General features: G+C 50.0%; 8 protein-coding genes across 8 annotated transcripts; 1 reads left to right on the plus strand and 7 right to left on the minus strand.

The window, feature by feature from the left end:
* Window positions 1-425: 425 nt before the first annotated feature.
* Window positions 426-3033, plus strand: ASPZODRAFT_62484 (hypothetical protein; the record flags this gene model as incomplete). The annotated part of the gene is made up of 5 exons (XM_022729079.1): window positions 426-890; window positions 946-1094; window positions 1184-2471; window positions 2560-2805; window positions 2863-3033. 5 exons carry the CDS (start codon window positions 426-428, stop codon window positions 3031-3033), a joined length of 2319 nt encoding a protein of 772 aa, XP_022582597.1.
* Window positions 3034-3914: 881 nt separating this feature from the next.
* Window positions 3915-6032, minus strand: ASPZODRAFT_2122905 (hypothetical protein; the record flags this gene model as incomplete). Its single annotated transcript, XM_022727812.1, has 5 exons — window positions 3915-4492; window positions 4549-4751; window positions 4829-5099; window positions 5155-5512; window positions 5571-6032. 5 exons carry the CDS (start codon window positions 6030-6032, stop codon window positions 4188-4190), a joined length of 1599 nt encoding a protein of 532 aa, XP_022582598.1. The 3' UTR covers window positions 3915-4187.
* A 628-nt stretch (window positions 6033-6660) lies between these two features.
* Window positions 6661-8747, minus strand: ASPZODRAFT_14243 (hypothetical protein; the record flags this gene model as incomplete). Its single annotated transcript, XM_022724852.1, has 6 exons — window positions 6661-7829; window positions 7891-8094; window positions 8152-8163; window positions 8225-8268; window positions 8335-8578; window positions 8651-8747. 6 exons carry the CDS (start codon window positions 8745-8747, stop codon window positions 6661-6663), a joined length of 1770 nt encoding a protein of 589 aa, XP_022582599.1.
* A 617-nt stretch (window positions 8748-9364) lies between these two features.
* Window positions 9365-10101, minus strand: ASPZODRAFT_1512436 (hypothetical protein). The gene is made up of 2 exons (XM_022725719.1): window positions 9951-10101; window positions 9365-9880 (listed from the first exon to the last, which is right to left on the minus strand). The coding sequence occupies exon 2, from the start codon at window positions 9756-9758 to the stop codon at window positions 9411-9413; it is 348 nt and encodes a 115-aa protein (XP_022582600.1). The 5' UTR covers window positions 9759-9880; window positions 9951-10101; the 3' UTR covers window positions 9365-9410.
* On the minus strand, window positions 9942-11359 carry ASPZODRAFT_61990 (hypothetical protein; the record flags this gene model as incomplete). The annotated part of the gene is made up of 4 exons (XM_022729037.1): window positions 9942-10686; window positions 10758-10904; window positions 10992-11096; window positions 11157-11359. 4 exons carry the CDS (start codon window positions 11357-11359, stop codon window positions 9942-9944), a joined length of 1200 nt encoding a protein of 399 aa, XP_022582601.1.
* A 4560-nt stretch (window positions 11360-15919) lies between these two features.
* On the minus strand, window positions 15920-16911 carry ASPZODRAFT_130017 (hypothetical protein). The gene is made up of 2 exons (XM_022722412.1): window positions 16522-16911; window positions 15920-16464 (listed from the first exon to the last, which is right to left on the minus strand). Exons 1-2 carry the CDS (start codon window positions 16835-16837, stop codon window positions 15968-15970), a joined length of 813 nt encoding a protein of 270 aa, XP_022582602.1. The 5' UTR covers window positions 16838-16911; the 3' UTR covers window positions 15920-15967.
* A 359-nt stretch (window positions 16912-17270) lies between these two features.
* ASPZODRAFT_130019 (hypothetical protein) lies at window positions 17271-18576 on the minus strand. Its single transcript, XM_022722413.1, has 2 exons — window positions 17617-18576; window positions 17271-17540 (listed from the first exon to the last, which is right to left on the minus strand). The coding sequence occupies exons 1-2, from the start codon at window positions 18535-18537 to the stop codon at window positions 17532-17534; spliced, it is 930 nt and encodes a 309-aa protein (XP_022582603.1). The 5' UTR covers window positions 18538-18576; the 3' UTR covers window positions 17271-17531.
* Window positions 18577-20811: 2235 nt separating this feature from the next.
* Window positions 20812-22442, minus strand: ASPZODRAFT_130022 (hypothetical protein). The gene is made up of 7 exons (XM_022722414.1): window positions 22384-22442; window positions 22279-22314; window positions 22201-22212; window positions 22093-22134; window positions 21917-22035; window positions 21617-21853; window positions 20812-21548 (listed from the first exon to the last, which is right to left on the minus strand). The coding sequence occupies exons 1-7, from the start codon at window positions 22436-22438 to the stop codon at window positions 21294-21296; spliced, it is 756 nt and encodes a 251-aa protein (XP_022582604.1). The 5' UTR covers window positions 22439-22442; the 3' UTR covers window positions 20812-21293.
* Window positions 22443-22510: the final 68 nt, after the last annotated feature.

The following is a 22510-nucleotide window of genomic DNA, read 5'->3' on the forward strand; positions in this document are numbered from 1 at the left end:
CTAGGCCTCGGAGCCAGCGTTTGCCAGTGCTCCAATCTCGCGATTTCAGGAGACCGCTTGACACGTCCTTGACCTGTCATCTTTCTGTTCAGGCGAAAAAAAGACTATAAAGAGTATCGCTGATATTTGTCGCGGCTTGGTCTCCTGCTAGCCGTCGTTTGCCTCTGTCATCTTCCACCTGGGGAAACTCGGCGCCACCTTTTCCCTTTTTTTCTCTCTCTCTCTCTCTTTTCTTTTCCTCTTCTTTCCTCTCTCTCCGCCCGGCGCAACTTCATCCTTCCTCCGTGGTGGGCTGTCCTCGCCGCGAGACGGTGGATGCGCGTCGAAAACTCTCCGATCTCCGGCCGCCTCTTTTTGACGACAATCATCGGTGAGGGCGGTGGAACCTCTTGACCATCATCATGAATCAAATGAATGTGGCTGGGATGAACCCCGGGGCTGGTGGCCCTGTCGGCGGTGTCCCTATGATTAATAACGGCTCGACGGCTCCCCGTAATGATGGAAATCTGAACCATATCCCTGAGAATATGATCATCAACCTCAACACTTACATTTACGACTATTTCTTGAAACGCGGCTACTATGATTGTGCGAGAGCACTCGTGCAGGACGAGTCGATAAAACTCAACACCGACCCCAACACAAAAACAAGTCCTGGCCATCGTCGCGACGGCGATATTAATGGCATTGACGGTGACGCCATGATGACAGATGGCAAGGACGGTGAAAGACTGAAGATTCCTGATGACCTCCCTCGACCCAGTCTCCCAAGCGAAAGCCAGCAATCGTCCTTCCTTTTGGATTGGTTCAGCCTGTTTTGGGATTTCTTTTGGGCGCAGCGCAAGAAGGGGAATAGCAATGATGTCAGACAGTACCTACAACATCACCAGGTACTTTTCTTTTCGTTCGGATTGATACTGAAGCCAGGCTGATCTACCGTCATAGAATATCATGCGTATGCGCGAACAGCAACAGAATCACATGCTACGTCAGCCCATGATGCCTGGACAGATGGGCCAGCTGAACAATATGCGTCGTCCTGGCATGATCCCGAATCTGCAGAAGACGGTCTTGCAGAATAATACCGGTGGCCTGTATGTTTCATAACCCTCGAACCTTTCCCCCTTCTCCCTTCCCCCCCTCCCCCGGGGAGGCAACTTCATACTGATTGGCTCTTGGGCAGGTCCCAACAGCAAATTGCTCATCTTAAGAACCAACAACAACAAGTCCATATGATGCAGCACATGCAGAGAGAGCATTCGGACATTGACATGAATGGCCATCGCCCGCAATCTCCCTCCTCGGCCGAGAACGCGCCTTCACCCCCCAAGCGACCCCGTCTGGAAGGTGGCCCCATGAATGGACAGCAACAGTTGGCTCCCAACGGCCGTGGTCAAGGGCAGGTGATGCCAGGTCAACCCAATCAGCCCGCACTTTTGATGCAAAACGGAATGGCACGGACGATGAATCCTGGACAGTTCCCGGCCTTTCAGCAACAAGGCGGCCCAGCGGGGCAGCAGCAAAAATCCATCCAGGTATATGCTCACAACTTGGCTCTACATCACTCACGCTCAGCATTGAATAACCAGGGCATGCCGAATGGCTTGATGAACCCCGGTGTCATGCCAAACCAGACGGACCTGGTCCCAATGCCAGACGGCCAAGGGATGTATCCCATGAGTGCGGATTTCTACGCCGCGAATGGTCAGATTGTGCAGGGCCGGACTGGTATGCAGACACCTGGCGGTCAGCACGGGAACCACGCTCTCCAAGATTATCAGATGCAGTTGATGCTGCTGGAACAGCAGAATAAACGGCGTCTGATGATGGCTCGTCAAGAGCAGGACAGCATGACCCGCGTTGATGGCCAGCCCCCAATGCCTGGGCAGCAAGCGCTTCCACCAGGCACTTCTCCCCAAGGCAGCCGGGCGGGCACCTCTCCGAATCCCAACGATCAAATGAAACGGGGTACACCCAAGATCCCCCAGACCGGTCTTCCTGGCTCCCCGAGCGCTGTCGACGCCATGGCCCAGGGTCGCGGCTCCCCGGCTTCGATGAACTTCACTGGCCAAATGCCTTCGGATATGAGTTCGTCGTTCTTCGTCAAGGGTATGGAGGGTATGGCCGGTCCGAACGGCATGCGCCCCCCCAGCTCGAACCCAGCCTTTAGTGGCCCTCAGATGGTCCAACCCATCCCGGCTGGAGCCGCGAACCGTGTGCCCAATGGAGGTTGGCAACCTGGCCCGCAAGGCCAACCGATGGTCCCGCAACAGCAACCGACAAACCAACCTCAGCCTACGGGCACGCCTCAGGAACGGGGCGCGATGCCACCTCCACAGGCACCACCGGCTCCAGGCGCTGTTGCTGGCCGTACCCAGCCTGCATCGCCTCAAACAGGCGCTGCCCCTCCAACGCCGCAGCAGGCCAATAAAGCGGCGCCGAAGAAGAAGGACACCAAAGATGTTAAGAAGGTATGGGTGGTTCTTTCGTGTTTCTACTTTTTCATATTGATAAACCATTGGTTCGATACTAATCTTTCCCCCCCCCCTCTGTTTATAGCGAATTAAGAAAGCCTCAACCGCCGCCGCGAACTCAAATACGGCCGCAACTCCATCCTCTGAAACCGAGCCACCTCCGACTCCTACCCCATCTACCCCTATCACGCCTCAACACCCGAACTCGTTTAACAAGACCGGCGCCAATGCGGCGACCAGCGCTCCGCAACAGCCAACTTCTGCGCCTGCCCCCCAGCCGATGGTGCAGCAACCTCCTGACCAAACCTTCCCCGAAATACCGATTCCTGATGTCTGTTTCTCATCCCCTTTCCTTTTTCTTTGAGCTGTAGGCTAATCAAACACTCAGACTGCTGCCTTTAACCTGGATTTCACCACACTAGAAAACCCAGATATCTTGGAGAACTTCGACTTCGATACTTTCCTCAATACCGATGCGGATGCAACTGGATTCGGCTTCGACCCCAGCATATCCTACCCCACGGACGGTGTCGAAACGGGTGCCGGAGATGGCTTGTAAATATAGCCTGACTGTGCTTCCGCTTCTCTTACCATATACCCTTGTTTGTGTAAATTTCATACATTTCACAGCTTCGGCTACTCAGCTCTTGATCTTCTGTGGTACCAACCTTTTGCCATCCACCCTTCCTCCCACTATTCCCTTCCCCGCCCCATTCTTTGGTCATTGAACGATTAGGTTAGTTATCTGAGGATGGCGTTGGTGTATCCCTTTTCATGTTTCCCTTTGCATACCTCTCCTAATCTTTGCAAACCACACAGCACAAGGACTGCAGTCGACGTTTTCTGCCTCCCTGTGGCCGTTATCTATTCCTTCTCGATCAATTTCTTTTTCTTGTTTAGCTACAGTTGGGCTCCCAAAGTCGTCATCTACTTACTATTTGGCTAACCCGCACACTATTGACATAATACATAGCTATCAATACATAGCTAGCAATCCGGCTTGTCTCTCCCCAACTTGTCACCTTCCTCCACTTGCCTTCTTTTTTTTCTCCTTCATGTCTATCTTGTACCCTGGTATCCTCATTTCAGTTCAGAGCACCAGGAACCTGAACGACACGAAGGACAGACAGGGATGAACAGTCATTCACTCGTGTGCGTGTGCGTGTGTGTGTGTATTCTGATTCTTCTTCTTGCTACATGTTTCTCATACTTGTTTTCCCTTTTTGCCCTTCCCTGGGGCTTATGTTTCTATTTTTCACCATTGGATAATTGGAACAGTCTGGAGTTGCTCTGTGATATGTTTTTTTTTCTTCTACTTTTTCTTCATCTTGATTGAAACGGAGCCTCGCGTCGGCTGTTGTACATGGTAGTGGTAGTAGGTAGGTAGGTAACTCTTTTGAGATCCAAAAATTTTCAAGCTGTTCATCCCCGTGGTAATTCGTACACTGCCATTTCAGCGGAGTGGTCCATAGAGCCACCAACCATCATAGAAAAGTTAAAAGAAGCTGTAAAAAGAAAAATGGATGAAAATAGGCCTTGATTTTGGACAGGTCGTGGTAGCAGACCAAAGGATAGATCACATGAATCTAGCCCTCTGGTAAACCCTGAGCTCTAGCTAACTATGAATAGGGATAGAGCAAGAAACTATCTTTCAGAACACCCACTGTCAGAAGTCCACTCAATACAAATTGAACTCATATCCCCCATACCATCCTACTTAGCCGGCTGTTTCCAGCTTTCCATCCTCATCTTCTCCTCCTTCACGGCAGCTTCCGCAAGAAGCGTATCCTCCTTGACTATATTGATCAAGTACTGAACCACCTCCGCGCAGCAGGACTCTCTAACGTTCTCCTCTGGACCCAAGATATCCATGACTTTGCCCAGACCGCCAGCCCGGGCAAGGAAAGGATCGCCCTGGAAATATGCCGCGGCGCTGTATCTGGCTTGGGTGTCGACAAGACGGCCGTCTGTTTCAATTCGGAACTCTGGGAATTCCAAATGAATGAGACCGCATAGTTCTATTTTTTTTTCTCGATTAGTCGAGATAAAACGGGAGGGGGAGGGAACTACGCACTTGCAAGCTTTGCGCTATGAGGTCCTTTCGTCTCATTAAGAATCGACTTCAGCTCTCTATGGGTATAACCCCATCGAGTTTCGGCCTTTGGAGAGCCCTTATCCGGCTCGGTAACCTGGAATCTTGCATTTGCCAGAGGAATCAGGTTGGCGTTGCCCTGCGGAGCAAAGGGCGTAGGGTTGGTCTTTTCCTTCGCAGTCGGTCTTCGCAATGTCAGCGCATCGTTAAAGTAAACATTCTTTTTCTTCTTTAAGAAAAAAAAGCAGGAATCGAAACATACCCAAATGAAACGGGGCTGCTACGAGGGATGGCGGCGTCTATCAGCAGCACTGGACTTGTAGTGTTAAGGGAGACAGTGCTTCCACTGACAGATGTGAGCACCCTATACAGTGCCGCATGTGCGGAGGCATTCTGGGAAGCCTTTTCCGTGTGATAGAATTTCAGAAGGCTAAAGTATGAAGCGCCGCCAACCTCGACTTCGTGACGATAGCCATTCTCATGGACATATCGTGTAAAGACCGGAGCACTCAAACCGTTCTGAGCACAGTAGTCTATACAAACTGTTATCAAGAGCCCATTTAGATGGTGCAGATCCGCGAAGCTCACTTTTTAGAAGCCCGATCCAGTCCCAGAATATGGTCGTCGCGGCCAACTGGTCACTGGGATCACAGGGCACAACCCACGATGAATAGTCATCCTTGAGTGAGTATAGGGCCACTCGACAGGCCTCGGCTTTGGCCTCCGCCTGCGTGTTGAAGTATTGATACTGTCGGACTGTCTGGCCGTACATAGTCAGCTTTACGCGCCATCTCTGTCCATTTGGCTCCTGTTGATAGTCAAACAAGGGGAGAAGGGACATCTGCATAGCCAGAACACCATAGCAGAAAAGCACCCGAGTGCCCGGCAACTTGTGAAGATCAAGCAACCCGAGCGTTTGACCATTGTCTCCCCTCGTCCTCTCCGTCTATGCATTGTTTTTGGTCAGCCAGGTGTCTTGCGATGAATTGAGCACAACAACAAACCATCAGAGCATCAAGAAAAGCCATAGACTGGGATGTATTGAATGGAACGAGCATGTTCACATCTGACTGAACAGTCGAAGAAGTGTCTAGGGAAGCAGGTTTCTCTAGGCCCTGCACTGTAGAAATGTTTCCCGCCTCCTCACCCCTCGAGATATCAGTAGTTTCGGCATTCAGTGGGTTGACTTTGCTGACTCCATAGATTGAAGGATGTCCTGCCCAGTCGCCAAATCCTTGAGAGTTTCTTACCACAAAAGGCGGGGGTGTAGGAGAGAATCCGCCATGCTGATCAGGCCAGGGAAAAGGAGCCACGGAAGAAGACGACTGGCGATCTCCAAGGCTTGTTGTTGTTTGGTCTCCTTGGCCTGAGCTTCTGTTTCTCTTCCTAACAAAATTGGAAAGCGGACTCGACGAAGGAAAAGAGGCTTGGCCAAAGATTGGGGTACTCGTGTTGAGATTCTCCATCTGGGCTTGTCGTCCAGGGACACGCTCGGGGGATCCTTCTATTATTATAGATGGTTGTTAGCGAAGACCACAGGTATAGAAAGAGACACAAGAATATTAGGACTGAGGAGAGGCAAACTTTCAGGGAGGACTTGTGGCTTATGAGATTGGAAAACAGGTTGGATGGTGCTTTATTAACAGAAGGGGTGTCTAACTACTAAATATGGAAGCAAGAGTTGTGTTGTCACCATGGCGATCTAAAAGAGACAGTGGCAGACTTATCAATAGAGTATAGGGGTTTTTTTAAATAGAGGATACTATTATAATTCTATACCTTAACTAAAATTATAACAAGTTCTATATTATTCACTAAAAGAGTAAAGTAGATTCAAGAGATGAATACCAGCAACATATTCTGGGATTAAGAAATACTGACTAAGAGATCTAGTATACTGCCTATTAGCCATGAGTTTTTGGGCCTTTGACAAACATATGGTCGTGCTCTTTATAGGAAGACTCAGGTATACAACAACGAATGTAGTAGTGGGATGGATATTAATAGAGCGCCCCGGAAACTTCAAGTAGAATGCCCCAAGTTGAACTGGACGCACTTCCCTGGATCTGCTCTTGCTCTCCAAGTCTGCTTTGCTCAGTCAATGACTTCAAACTCGACCTTGGCTTTCTTAACCTGAGCCTGGGGGTTAAGGAGATCCTCCAAACTGTCGTCCTCGCCAAAATCACCTGCCTCAGTTCGGGGAGTAGTTTTGAGGGTAATAGTAATAGCATCATCTTTTGTGATATGTACCATTTCCTGCATGAGCTCCTCAAATTCCGGGTCGGAACCTTTCTTTCTCTTGGGCTCACTAAAAATATCGATGTTCTCGCTCATACGAGGCACAGTCTTTGATGGAGAACTTCCATCCTTTGGGGTCTGTCTCTGGCAGCGTTTTGAGATCATCTCGTTGTCCCTGTTTTCCTGAGAGGCCGCTTCCTTTTTACTTCTGACTTGGCCGCATGGACTGACGTGGAGTTTGTTTGTCGACTGTCCTATCTCTGCCGTTGTTTCTAGCTGTGGAATCGATTTAACGCTTGAGCCTGATACCTCTCTGGTGGGGGGCTGTGAAAGATCTTTCAGTGAAGATGCTCGACGTGTCCTCGCGTAGGATGCAGAACGTGCCTCTGCAGCTGCAGAAGGCTTAGTTCCCATCGGTAAGATGGATGATGGCACGGTGGGGGTCTCCTGAGCATTACCGGCAACGAAATTTACCGGAGCATCAGACTTCACCAGTTGATCAAACTGCTCTTCATCCGTGGGGGCGGCAATGCTCGGCTGCTTGCTGTGCTCATAGCTAACTCCGGTCATGCTTGAAATGGCGCGGCTACTCGCCGAGCTGGCATAATCAGGCATCGAAATGTCTTCCAAGGATGTTTTGGTATTTCGACGCACAGGCTGCTCGAGCATGAATGGCTCGATGAATGGATCCGGGATGAAAAGCTCATGGGGTCCAGGAGGAGGAAGTTGTTGGGGTTGGGAAGGAGGCCATCCTGGCTCCCTAGGACTACTGTTCTGCCAAGGAGAAGCAGCTGGAGCTTGGAGGTTCCGATACAACCATGCGTTGTAGAGGGATTGGTTGTCACTCGGAATATTTGCTGCACCGGCGTTCCTGGTTTCATGTCTTGTCGGAGAATGGGCATGGGTATCTTCTGCCTCTTTGAAGTCACCGTATGTGCTCCCTGTCTGGTACTTGAAGACATTCCGAGGGGCTTGAGTCCACATCCCAGCATTTGGCCAAGCAATATTAGAATATTCCAAGACATCTAGAATCTGTTAGCGTACCTCCTCAGTTGTCTCCCAGCATCTTAAACAGCCGGAACTCACGCAGAGGGGCATGCTGGAAGGAGAAAGAGATGATATCCTTGACACGTTCAAAAGGCGGAGAACGGTGGGGTCGAGCAAATCCCTCCGCTATCACAATTCTGATCCTTCCGTGAAGCTCACCCGCATCCCAGTGTCTCTGTTCCAAAATCTCCTGGTGGAATGGGGGGAACCGGAGATGGTCCTGGTTACCGCTTTTGTCCACATCTAAGCTAGTCAGATCATGATCTTTGCAGGCGAAAACGGGATGAAGAAGGGGCATACGAGAACTGAACTCTGGAATTTCGATGTTAGAGGTCTCCTTCGGCAGGCATTTGTGTGACTGTATCTCACTCACCAATGACATGTGGCCAGGTAGTTCTCTGCCCAAAAACAGTGCCCCTGTATTTCACCACAAGTCAGGAATCTGCAGTTCTTGGTGTCGCATGGAAGCAACATTTGACTCACGCGACACAGAGTCCATCGATAAAGACCCTCGTCTCGTAAAAGACCGAGTCGTCCGGCTGCATGAGACTCTCCATCACCCGACTGGGCCGCGGCTTCTCCCAACTATGGATAGACACTCGAAATGGCGTATTGTGTGGTAGACTGGGGATGAAGGTGGTCAGAACGGGCAGCTGGCCCAGGTTGGAGTGTTGAAGCCAGTAGGATGCAGGGTTGATAATAGAAGGATTATGGAGATAGGGTGACTCTGAGAAGGGAGAGTCAGCCAGATATCTTCTCCAGCGGTTGACAACTAGCACCTATGATGAGCAGTACCGACCTTTTTCTCTCGTAACAAAACATTGTGTCTTGAACTCCTGGACGGGAACCTTGGAGCGCTCAGGAAACAAGAGAACGTCCCAATGTTCGTAGCGCATCTTTCTACTTCTGCCGGCGCTGACGGGTGGTCTAGCTCTCTAATCAAAAACGATGCCTTGAACAAATGACCGTTCGAGAGACTGAAAACGACGAAACATTCACAACTAGGAGCTAAACCGTGTCAGAAGATCAAAGTAACAAGCGAGTCTTCCAGTGAGCAGATTAAATAGCGAATTCGGGAGGAGCTTCTAGGCGAGCATGCTTGCCAAAAGCAAGTCAACAAGGCAGGCACCCTCCCCCCCCAATACAGAAGGCACGATGGATTATCCAGGGTAAAGGTAGAAGGTAGATAATAGATAGAACGCTTATTGTCCTAATACTACAAGACCGAGTAGCGAGAATGGAACAATGGAAGGCTCTTTTCCAGGACCTCCCCTGCCTCAACTAGAAAGTACAGCATACACGCGCAATCGTACACCGTCACCGTTAATCATGTCGCGATGGCGCCTCAAGAGATTTAAGCAGAGACGAATACCAAGTGGGAAAAAGGCGGCGAATAATAAAGCAGAGGAACGATGTTTCATGACGAAGCTGAATTTGACAAATGGAACGTTCGGGGGGTTAGGGTGAGGGGAAGGGAAATAAAAGGCAAGTTCGTAGTGTTATACAGGCCGTCAAGTCTAGCAAAAAGCATGACGTAGCATCCTCGGATGGAACATGACTCAACTTGGCTGCTTCATGAAAATGGGGATGAAAAGATGAAACTTTTTGCAGATTGCCTGCCCAAGGTGTAGAAGAGAAGAAGTAAAAACAGCGCATAAATAGACTTGTTCACCATTATACGCAGCGTGTAGAAGAAGAAAAAGATCAAGGGCCGACAACATAGAAAGGGAAAAGGCATAGAAAAGAGAAGTTAAGAACAAAGGAAAATGAAGGGGGAAGGGGCAAATGGGGAGGGGGAATTTGGAATAGGGAAAAGATAAAAGATCAGTTAGAATAGGAGCCCATATCTTGCTAAACTGAAAGCGCTCACACGGAAGGAAATGCGTAGCACAGGAGAAAATGCCCATCCAGAGCTATAGAGAGAGTCTTCGGAGGAGACGAAAAGCAAAGCTTAGTATGACACAAGACCCATCATTGAAATGACGCAAAACTCCTGCTAGTGCTTTCAACAACAAAAGGAACGCTCTCACTGGACGATTGGTAGGAAGGGTTAGTCAAATATCACTGGAAGGTAATTTTTTTGGAGGGGTTTAACAAACCTTCATGGGTGCGAAGCCACCATACTGATGGGCAGGGGGCATACCCATTGAGGGGTACATGGGGGGAGGAGGGGGGGCCGGACGGTACGGGCTACCGGCAGGTCCGGAGTTGTTCTGGGAACGACCCCAGCTCAGACGAACCCGCGAGTTACCAATGGGGTACCCCTGCATCTGGTTGATGGCCATCTCGGCGGCGTGGCGCTGGACGAACTGGACAAAGCCGCAGCCCTTTCCGGGGGGGATCTTAACGTAGGTGATCTCGCCGAAGCCCTGGAAGAAAGAGCGGAGCTCATCCTCAGTGACGTATCCAGACAGGCCACCGACGAAGACGGTGGTGTTGTTGGGGTCGGTGAACTGGTTCATCGGCTGAGGGGCACCGTAGAAACCCATGGGGGGAGCGCCCATCGGAGGATACATGCCTGCGGGGCCGGGCATGCCCATGCCACCGGGAGCAGCACCAGGACCCTTGTTCTTCGGGGTCGCAGTGGAGATGCGCATGGGGCGGTTGCCACAGTAGACACCCTGCATCTCACTGAGAGCACGCTGCTGGTCGTTCTCGTCGGAGAAGCGGACGAAACCATAACCACGGGACATACCGCTGATGGGGTCGGTCATGATCTTGGCGGACTTGCAGGACGGGAATCGGCTCTGGAAGAGGGAGACCAGAACGTATTCGTTGACCTCCGGGCCAAGGTCACCCACAAAGATGGAGTACTCGGGACCACGGTCATCACGGCTATAGGGAGGTCAGTTTTGGAACGGCGCTTTCAGAGTAAAAATAGAGAAGATTTAATGATTGATCCTTACCTGCGATCAGCAAGGCCTCCGCCAGTGGCCCAGTTGAGCTTGAACACACGGTTGGTGTTGGGCATAGGAGTGCCGTTCAGGGACAGAGCCTTGGCAGCAGCAGCGGGGGAAGCAAAGTCGACGAAACAGTAGCCGGCATTGCTCCTACTACCATCATTAGGGTCGTTTCTTTTTTTGCGCTTATTTTAGAACAACTGTTTTTTTTCGTTTGGTTTTTCAGCGGGGAATGCTTACCCAGAGAACTTGTCGCGAATCATCTTGACATTGACCTGCTCACCCATCTGAAACCAAAGGTTGCGGATGAAGTTCTCGTCAATCCAAGGCTCGAGCTCACCCATCCTGCAAGTAAATCGATCAGTCTATCAGGCTTCAATCAACCGACGTGGAAGGAGTCCATACCAGAGAGTAGTCTTTCCGTCGTTACCTGGCTGGGAGCCACCAGCCGAGGGCTCACCGGGAGTAGGGCCCTGGAAAGGGGTGGAGTTGGGGTCGGCCTGACCGGTCATGGTGGCATCCGCAGTCGCAGGAGCGCCGGGAGCAGCAGCGGCACCATCAGCAGCGGGGTGCTGGTTCTGGAACGAGTCGAAGTTTTGGAAAGACATGTTGATATAAGACTTAGATCGGTTCAAATAACGTAGGTATCTGCAGCGTAATACGATGTCAGAGTGCGATTTTTCTTTTCCGATTACAGACCTGCAGTCAAACTTTTGGAGAGCGATATGCCGAAGGCATTCACTCGAATCCAAGGAGCTTTCCCAGTAGGCAATCCAAGAGCAGAGCACAGCACAGCACAGCAGAGCAGAGTGAATGAATCCTACCTTGAAATTCAATAACACGCAAAAAGCCCGAAATTGGAGGGTACTTTTCAACCGAAAAATACTCTGGATCGTCTGGATCGTACGGTCGTGAAAGAAGGACGAGCGTACAGTCGTGATGCACACTTCGTAGAAAACCTTGCAAGGATTGATGGGGATGTTTCTCTTTCTGGCAGGTGAAATAAACGAGTTAGTAAGGCTGGAAACAGCTGAATCAAGATTAAAAAAATTCAGAACGAGTAAGCCTGTGCTGACAAAAGTGATCCAAATCACTTCTGGTCAGGATACAGGGTGAAGAGTAGGCAAAAAAAAAGAAGATAGGGCAGTTGGAATAAAGCCTTCGAATGCGCCGGAGGGAATCGAGAGGAGTTCGTCGCTAGCCGCAAGAAATCTGCAAGAGATTCGTTCCTCCACACGCACACACACAACCACCGGCGTCGCCTAGAACCAGTACTTGTCGGTTGACAGCCACGAGACGATAACTGGAGAATAAAAGGAGGGACCTGGGCGTATTGACAGAAATCCGGGAAGAAAAACGGTTGGAAGGAATTGGGGTGGATATATCGCATTCGCCGGATCCGTCGATATTCCTGCCTCTTCAACCAAGCCGATTGCGATCACAGCAGTCCCTCTCCAATTTTGCGATCCACACAGGTGAAGGAATTCCACAACACAAGCCCCCCTCCGTCCAAATTACGTTCTGTGCGACTGTAGTTTTCGATATTGCGACTGAGCGACCGTGGTGACCATCGAGAGGAGAGATGTTCCGACAAGTACTGGTTCGAATAGGCGAACGGCGCACGGGGGTGCAACGTTTGGTCGGCAAGGGACTTAACAGCCCGCATGGATGCATCCTCCCAAGATTCCTTTTGTAGACACGAACGAACGACGGCGTCCAGCGCAAGCGATCCAGGGAGTAAAGTCGATTACGATGGGAGGAAGGGAGAAATCGTGACCATGACTATGACCGCGACCGGGACCGGGGACTGCGACCGCGACCAATGACTGGCAGAGGGAGGGAGAGAGAGAGAGAGAGAATGCGACATCGAATGGAGGGCAAACCAAACAAGAACATTCGCGAAAAAAAAATAGATAAAATAGAATATCAAAGGTAATTGACTTACTAGACGTAATTAACGCAAAAAGAAAGAGACTTTTCGAACGCAGGGGCAGAAAAGAAAAGCGATTTCGTAGGAAGACGTGGAGCGAAACCTGTGACCTTGCGAAGGCGCGAAGAAAAAAAGGTCCAAGGGCAGCAAGTAAAGCAATCGAAGAAGAACTCCTGCGACGTCGAAAGGCGAGAGTAAGTGACAAGAAAATCAGCAAACCGACTCCGTGGACTTCCGACCAAGTAAGAATGAGCGGGAGGAGAAGGGAGGAGAGGGAGGAGGGGGGAATGAGGGAAGAAGAAGAGGGGTACGGGAGAGTAAAAAGGCTCACAAGCTAGCTTTTCGAAAAGGTCTGGAGGGGTGGGAAAAGGTAGAAGGGAAGAAAGGGCAGAGAGGGCGAGAAAAAATGGAGCGAACCAACGGGACGAGACGAACAAACGAGCGCAGAGCGAGAGAGTGTGAGGAGGGGCGAGGCAGCAGAGCAGGGTGGGACGTGAGAGTTTGCCGACTGCTCAGCAAAATGGCTGGCTCAGCAGTCCATTTGCTCTTTTAATGTGCTCGAGGACGGGGGGCGTTGATACTCTCGACTTTCTACGGATTGTGATTATTGCTCTGTTATCTTCCTATTACTGCATATGCGACCTGACATGATTCTTACTTCCCAATCTGCAGTCGAAGGCTGGGGAACGTCCCAGGATCTTGGGAGAACCCGGCAGCTTTCGTGAAGAAGCTCGATCGAATCGAACTCGTCAAGATCCTGACATCTTGTTCCGTCTCAAGTTCGTCTCACGTCCGTCTCATATGATAGACTAACCAACTAACTGTCTAGGTAGGTAGTAACTAGTTAACTAGTAAACTACTCGTGATGAAGACTCCGTCAGATCGACATTTGCTCCACACAGGCACACACACACAAAGGCACACATACGGCAGGCAACACATATAATCACACCAAGGGAGTCCAGCCTGGTTTTACAGTGCGAGTCAAGCCTGTTTTCAATACAGCAGCTCCACACAAAGGTGCCTGACAAGGTGAGTGACAAATTTCAAAGTTCAATCTTCGAACTAATAAGGAGCCACGAAGTTTAGTTCTTCTCCGCTCGAATAGCTAATCGAGACGAAACGGAATCGCAGATGCAGACCATCTGCAAGGACCAGCACGTCGCGAGGTTTCTGACTTGTCGCGCCCTCGCGTAATAATAATAATGGAGGTTTGGAGTGCTACGGACTACATATTGTTCTTTATCGTCATCAAGTGTGTGTGGGAAGTTGGAACCCAGGTTGAGAATGTCAATCCGTCCTAGCCATTCGCAGATCGGTTTCCGCTCGCAGCCCTTGTTCCCTGGGTCATCGAGATAGCCCATTCCCTGGTGGTGGGTGTGATTCGTGGATGGCTAGACGGGCGCTCGGGGGAAAAAGCAAGGGCGGTGCCCTTGATTCGACTACCTCGTCAGTCTCCAGTCAGTGTGTGTCTTGGGACTGCTACTCCGTACATAGCACGTAAGGTTTTCCTGTGAGACACGAGCACATGGCAGTCAGTAGGAGTAGTAAGTAACATAGTAGTAAGTACCTTATAATATGAGTATTACCTCCGTACTGACTACTTACTCCGTACTGAGTTCTCCTCGACGTCACCAGCTGAGAACAAAGAGACGAGCTCCACCCCTGCCTGATCCAGAACGATGAGAGTCGTCGGTTCTGCCAGCTGATTGGCCAGGCCTTTTGCACCGGCTTCAGCCCTCCCAGCGCAGCGCACGAGCGACTCGGAGCGAGAGCAGAGATTTCACCCCTCGTGGCTCTCTCTTTCGGTTCCCCAATCATCGCTATCTCCACCATGACGAGATCCATGGATTCTGATACCCAAGTCTCCATAATAATAGAGTCTACTGCATACACTACCTATACAGTACGGAGTATGGTTACATACGGATTACTTAGGAATGTGCTCACTGCTCACACAGGCGTAAGGGATGGGGAGGGAGCTGCCCTTGCCTTGATGTTGAAGTTCCATCTCCCAAGTCATATAAAATCAGTCCCTCGCCTTCCCGAATTTATTTCGTGATGTGACTCTCCAGGTACTGCCTGCCCTCAGCCCCTTACGGAGTACAGTATGGACGTGTTTATAACTTCATGACTCGGTCGGATTCGAGGACATCAGGTAGGTACCTACCCAGCCTCTACTCCGTACTCTGTACCTAGGTTGTAATAAACCACTACCGAGGCTTCTATAAATACCTGTACTTACCCACCTTTGGTAATTTAATGGGTTTCGCGAGTCGCGTCGCGACACGCGATGTTACAAATCAACTATTAGGTACGGAGTAGTCAGCTTAACATAATAACTACACATAGAAGACTAAACCAAGCATCCAATTACTTCAGTATTAAGAATAGTAGCTATGAAAAGTGTTACAGCATTACACGTGACAAAGCTGTATATCAAAAATGGACCTTGCTGGGTTCAATCGTAAGTTCGGTACTACCTAAGGCACCTCTTGTTTCAAAATACCAGTGGAAACTGCGTGGAAGTCAAGTCATTCAGGAGTACTACAGTAGGTATACTACTACGGTACTTACTACTATCAGCTAGGCTACACGTGATAGATTAAGGCAGCCGCAGCAGTGTCTGTCCAGTGTTGACACTACTGCTACTTCCTCTGCCTATTTTTCTACTCCAGTGTCCGCAATTGACGCCGATGAGGCTACACCTGCGATTTCGGATGTAGTGGGCTTGGTAGTTCCATGAGGCTGAAAAGCACATGTCCATCTAACTCCGTACAGCCACACAACTACGTGTCAACGCATGACTGGGACATAATGCAGCCCGCGGGAAATCAGCCTCATACCCCTGGCAACGTTTTTCATCAGGGCGATCTTCCCTTCGAGATCTGTCTCGCTCTATCTTCAGAATGGCTATCGATGCCTTTTAAGATCAGACACTGCCAACATATGGTATTATACTACTGAAATACTAGTGTCTCCGAGATGCAAGGTGATACCCTGACAAGTCCCGTTTCAGGCCGAGGTTATGCCTCAGCATTGGTTCAGAGAGCCTGTGTGAGCTATTTATGAGCAGTTACGAGTTACAGGACTTGCATATCCTGCGACATGAAGTTCTGGATGTTAATGTGTTGCGCTTGAAAGGGAGGCCATAAGTCTGCTCAACAGTAACTTCGCTGTCTTGGGTCATACAACTTCCATAAGAATGATCAGTATACGATACAGTAACAATTGTAGAGTGAATCTCCGTAATAAACGTATAATCATAGAATATAGACATGTCGTTTCATGATTGCTGATCAAGCTCATCTATATTACACAAATCACCTTGTTTCCCGAGCTCGTCTCCAAGCAGTTGGATAGTCTTCTCATATACCCTTGCGGCCTCCATTTCCCACCGTCCCGGGGCGTCGCCGTAGTCCTCAACCCCCAAGATATCCGCCATTTCATTCTCACTTTCAAAGTCCGCATCGTCGTCATCGTCGTCATTAAGCTCTTCAATCGGCGCATCTTGCGTCTCTCTCGCTTCTACGACCGCAATCCGACACGTCTCAGCGATACTCTTGATCCGCACCTTCTCCGTCATAGAGATAAGATTGCGACGGCCTTCAAATCCCGGCAGTGGAGCGCCCGTGTCTACATCCTCGCCCAGCAAAAGCGATGCAAACACCGTATCCAGCTTCCTCAGTAGCCGGAACGTGGGCCGCGCCGAGAACGGATACTCGGGTAGATAGGAGGTGACCATTCCCGCGAGCGAAATCAGGTATGGAATTTCAAGTGACGCTATCAAACTATTTAGCAAGAAATACCCAAATGGTCTGTTTAAATGGATTAACATACGCGTGCCGCTCACCCAGAGAATATCGACAATCGCATCGATATCCGTGGCGACCTCCTTGAAACTCTCATACCCGCTCGTCCCGCTCCCATGAGTTTCCTCCAGGGCGCTGCTGAATTTCTTCGCGTGGCGCCGGTTGATGGTAAGGAGGGCCTGGTCGATATGGTTGATCACGGCCGTCTCTTTCGTGCTCCCGGCTCGCAACGGATGGGCTCTGGGTTTCGGAAGGTGCGAGGGTGTCGCGGTGGAAGCTGACGGGGTGGGGGATGTGATGCCAGGTTGGAGGAAGCCTCCGGAGGTAGAAGAGAAAGAGTCCATAACCACCTATTATGCTTAAGCCTCGACAAGTGCCTCGAGCTATCACGACGTGGATGAAGATAACACTTATGTTGAATGAAGACTTGCCCCACGTCGCGTGTCGGTTGGATTGTATGATAGATAGACAAGTTTGACTGATCAAAGCTGAATTCTATACTCCGTACTGATATTATGATTACAAAAGTCAAGAACAAGACTCTCATTAAAGTCGATCTACGGAGTCTATTTAAAGTTGGGATCTTGTGGTCTGTGCACGGAACAATTACTCTATGGGTCTATACTAAACATCATCAATATACAGAATAATAATATTCAAGTGAAGCTATATAAGAAGATGAAATACTATAGCCATATTCAGAGATATCTCTTATTGGAATAAGACCTATTGATATCTTAGTACTCATCATATCATATACATCAGTTGAAACAGATAGAGATGATAGCTTCAGAAGGTGAGAAGATTGGGTATTGCTGGTGTTTGTAGACATGGCAAAACATCAAGTAGAGTTTTGTTACTCTGGCCCCAGCGTGCTCATCATATATGGAGTTGGGATGGAATGCAGAGACACGACATACTTACTTCAGAATCAGAAATGAAAGTAAGAACCCGGATGAAGAAGAACTTTTTATTGACCGTATGGACCAGTAACGCCTCGCTAATAGATTCTGCTGGACAAGATCGACAGGAGATAGATTACTCGAGCTACACACAGGTTAGTGTCAGACTATATTTTATACCCCAAAGCTGGAGATGGGTTGGGGGGGAAGGGGAAGCTTACTCTGATCTTGCCTCTCCGCCTCTTCATGTCTTCCAACCTCTTCTTGTCCTCGTCGAATCTTCTAAGCAACTCATTCTGCTTCTCCTTCCGTTTCTCACGCGACTGGAATCGGTAAAAGTCCTCCAAGCCCTGTGACTTCTTCTTCTGCCTCTCAACCAACTCCCGCATCTCGTCCTCCCGCGCGGCAGAGTTCAGCTTCGGCCCGCTGGTCACCGTGATGAACCCATCCTCGTCCGGCTCCTGAGCCTTGCGCGCCTCCTCCCGCTTACGTGCCTCCGCAACCTGGTCAAACACAACCATGTAGTCGTTCACCGCTAGTAGCAGCTCCGCGCGACTCGGGTACCGCAAACGGTCGTGAGCGACATACCGCGCCAACCCCAGCGAGGGCACCCGGTCCTCAATCCCCTCACCCCAGACAATCGTCGATTTCCCCTTCTTGCCCACCTTCCTGGCTGCCTTCAGACTCGCCTCCATACTCGGCTTATCGACGAAAACAACAATGGCCCGTGCCCCGCTCTTCTGCAACTGTCGGTCCCACGATGCCGGCAGCCGGACCTCATCCAGCTGACTCTGTAGTTCATCCGCTGTCACCCTCTTCCTCTTCTTGCTCTTCACCAGGTTCCCCTGGGCGGCAATGGCGGGGGCACTGTGTGCCTTGCCGGTCGGCGCATCCTCGAATTCCACCCTCTCGACTCGGCCGGCAGATAATTGAGTGCCAAACAAGTGCCGAAGATGCGCTTCCGTAGTATCAATGGGGATGTTGACCACAAACAGCGAGCGAACCGAATCCAGGTCCGGGACGCGAGGCTCATGAGGACGGAGGTAGAGGTAGTGTGTTGCTGGTTCGGGGAGCACAGGAGTACCGGGTAGTTGTAAAGGCAGGATAGAGAACCCTGCTATCTCGGGTGATTCTTTCTTCATGGCGGGCACGTTGAATGACTCTCGAAATATCGTGTTGGGCCAGGCGGGTTGTATTGATTCCTCTCCGGCAAGGAAATTTTGATGCTTTGCGGGCGGAGAATGTCGGCAATATCGAGATCAACTCCCGTCACGTGGTGCAGGCGCAAGTCAGGTTAATTACAAGAACTATAGTTAGAAGAAAACACTTTTCTTTCTTTCTATTGCTGAATCAACCTTTTATCCCATGAATTTCAAGCTGGCAGATGACAGTTAACATGACACAACAAATGAACAAACAGAACTTGAACAGAAAAGCATAATCGAGCTATGACTTTGTAGTGTCACATAAGAAAATAAAATGATATCTTTTTCTCAAGCCTCTTTTTAAATTGAACCTGCCTGGTTGTGTCCAGATTACCGAATCTAGACATTCTCAGGATCATTGATTCCACCATTTGTAATGATATAAGTCGCCTCACGCTCAGGACAATCTTTGGACACTATTAGCCAAAGTGTCAACTACAACAGCTGGAGTAACCCGTCGACATACCTGGAGAATCCTGGATCTTTGCCACCCTTTCCTCGCCGCGGCCCTTACGGAGAAGAACACGGGTTGTCGATGCGTGCGCCAGAACGTGTCCACCAACGGGTTTACGACCGTCAGCGCCGGCGAAAAGGGCACTTGCGCCAGGGTCACTTTGGACTTGGTTCGTCTGTGTTTATGAAACTCGTGTTAGCGATGCCTTAACGAGGAAAGGGAGTAGGTCTCACCATGAGCACGCAAACATTGAACTCTGAGATGGATAGTAAGTAAGCCAATTTGAATAGCAAAAAAGAAAACAGAAACGCTTGGATCTCACCTTCGGCCATATGAGCAAGTTTCATAAGGAATTGGTTTAGCTTTTGCTGACGGTCCGCAAGCTCGCCTCGTCCGCAATAGTCGACACGGAAGCAGTTCATAATACTGTCGATGATCAGCAGCCGGTACTCACCACCAGCAAACTCCTTGGTGAGCGTATTGAGCAGCTCGAATTGGTGCTCGCTGTTCAGAGCCCGTGCGTACGCAATGTTCTCCTGCACAGAGTCGGGGTCTACGCCAAACCGTTCTGCGATCTGGGCAATCCTCTCCGGCCGAAAGGTTCCCTCGGTGTCAATGTAGGCAACCTTGCCGTCCGCGCCTCCGAGTTCCTTGGGGAGCTGCGTGATGACAGCCATGGTATGCGACAGCTGTGTTTTGCCGCAGCGGAATTCACCGAAGACCTCACTGATGCTCATACTTTGGAAGCCTCTATATGATCACAAACAAGTGAGCACATGTTCCTGAAGCCATTTGGGATTCGAAAATCCGGCAACTCACCCTCCGAGAATCGAGTCAAATTGCTTGCTTCCAGTCGAAATGCGGACGACTCTCTTGCGCTGGTGGAAAAGCTCCATAGCCGTCACAAACCCAGAAGCAGACGGCTAGACTTGTTAACACAAGAAGACCGGATTTAACGGAGAAACAATAGAATTTCCTACCAAACATTTCTGGATGGCCTCCTTTATTTTCTCGACTTTGACTTCACTAAAACCTTTGATCTTCAAGAGGGTCTTGCGAGTGGCGCCATGGACGGACTACAAATACCATATAGATGAGCACGGGTTAGAGTGCTGGACAACTCTTCAGAATCAACTTACAGCAACAGTGTAGAATCCGTTAGCTTTCAGCTTAGTGATGTCAGCTGCCCCGATGCCTAGCCGTGTCAGTGAACCGTCGTGAAGGAGGTAGATATCAAAATGCCAGTAGTACCATGGGATTGAATAGTGTCGATGTCGAGAATAAAATCCTATCAAGTCAGATCATGTATGTTAGAAACAGAGCGAGAGAGTCTTCTGGAATTCAGACTATAGGCCTCTTACGTCGTCGTTGAAATCGTCGCTGGCGTTTGAGTTAGGCATAGTTCAGATGATCTATCAAGGTAGCTTAAAAAATGAGAGCTAGAAAATGATGCGGAGATTAATCGGTTAGAAAATAGATTTACATGTCAGAAGAGTAAAAAGGAGAGATTGAGGTTGTGGAAGCGATGGGACAGACTGTATATCAAAGTGTGTCACGGGGTCGTGTCTGATCGAAAAGGGAGGCAGACTACCGTACCTACCTAGGTAGGCACACAGGTAGAGAGAGGCTAGCGATAGTCTTTTTTGGTTTATTTATTTTCCTATACCATTCAAAAAGGTGGGAACATTATTTGAAAATGATGGTTTCGATTTTAAATTTCATTTCATTGAGTACAGCAGAGGTATCGCTGCGTCCTGTTCCTCTGATCCTGCCCCCCTAGGTCTTCAGCACCGACCATCCCATCCATACATCGTTGAAGACATGTTTGCACATCAAACACATCTCTGCTTCAGTCCATTGGTCCTCTCTTTCTGCACTCAAGCAAACCCTTCATCTTGCCTCGTCTCTTTCCTTTCTCTCGTCGCACCTATATTCAGCCGAGAATGTAGCAATAGTAGAAGAATAGACGCCGGTCATGAGACTTGAGCCATGGGTGGAATCCAAGCCATTTGAGATCCTGAGACTTCGTGAAACTTTTTGGTGGTCATATACATAGTAAAAAAGCCGGTGCCGGTTCCGAGAAAAGAATTGAAATAAGACTTAGAATATATGCAGAGGGGGGGAAAGCATTCGAAGAGTATAAGTAAATAGGGAAAACCCAAAGAGAAAAAAAGAAAAAAAAAAAGTAGATGGTGTGCTGTTGAAATGAATAGCCAAAAGAAAGAATCAACAAGGCACTTTACGCGGCAGCGGTAGTAGGAGCCGCAGCCGCGACGGGGGCAGCCTCAGTGCTGGCTTCAGCAACAGCCGCAACCGGGGCCACAGCAGGAGCTGGAGCATCAGCGGGGGTCGACTCAGCAGCGGGCTGAGCAGCAGCCTCGTTATTGGGGCAGTCGCGAGAAATGTGACCAGCCTGAGAGCACTTGTAGCAAACCTTGCCAGCAGAGCTCAGAGGGCCACCGTTAGGGGCAGTGCAGTCACGCGAGATGTGGCCCTATGCGGGGAAAAAGAAAGGGTCAGAGAGTCCACCGATATTAGGGAACAATGATGGTATGAACATACGAGCTTGCCGCAGGCGTAGCACTTCATGGCCTGAGCCTGGCAATCCCGAGCAAAGTGGTTCGGGCCACCGCACTTGTAGCAAGTTGCGGCTCTGGGGAAACCGCCATAACCACCGCGGCCACCGCCGTTGAAGTTTCCACGAGGAGCAGGGTACCCGCGGCCAGCACCAGCACCAGCCGTAGCACCAGCACCAGCACCAGCGCCAGCGCCCTGCGCAGCAGGAGCGGTGCAGTTGCGCTGCGAAGAGAGCATTAGCAAGTCCCGTAGGTGCCATCCCAGACTTTATTCTGCTTTACTTACAGCAAGATGGCCAGGCTGGTTGCAGTTGTAGCACCGGCCGTTGGCACCGCCGTTCAACCGCAGGGTAGGGCAGTCAGCCTGGACGTGACCCAGTCCTTGGCAGTTGTAGCATTGCTTAGCTGTAAATCGACAAATCAGTGTTAATTCTCGGACACTATGGATTCGGAGCTTCTCACTCTCGGTCGTGCGAGGACGGGGGCAGCTGCTGGACTCGTGTCCTAGGGAGAACGGGTCAGATGTCTGTACAAAATTCGGGTGTAGCCCCACGATGCAGTCGTACTCACCAGGTTGCTTGCCTGTTAAAACAAACAAATATTACATCAGTATAGCCCGAATCGTCTGCTATTGCAAGGGACACCAACAGTTGTAGCAAAGCCGCTCAGAAGAAGAGCAGACCTCTGAGAGATCCAAGTCAGCATGGCTTGTCTAGATTCCATAGCTATGCTTTCTCAGGCCCATCAACTAACCAGCATAGTGGCCAATGTTGCCACACTTGTAGCATGCACGTCTCGAAAGCAACATCTTGTCGGCGGACTGTAGAAGACGATTTCCCAGTCAGCCATGATGTTTTGTTGTTTTTTTTATTTTTTTATT

The sequence above is a fragment of the Penicilliopsis zonata genome (assembly GCF_001890105.1).
Source record: "Penicilliopsis zonata CBS 506.65 unplaced genomic scaffold ASPZOscaffold_4, whole genome shotgun sequence".
In the NCBI taxonomy this organism is placed as follows: Eukaryota; Fungi; Ascomycota; class Eurotiomycetes; order Eurotiales; family Aspergillaceae; genus Penicilliopsis; species Penicilliopsis zonata.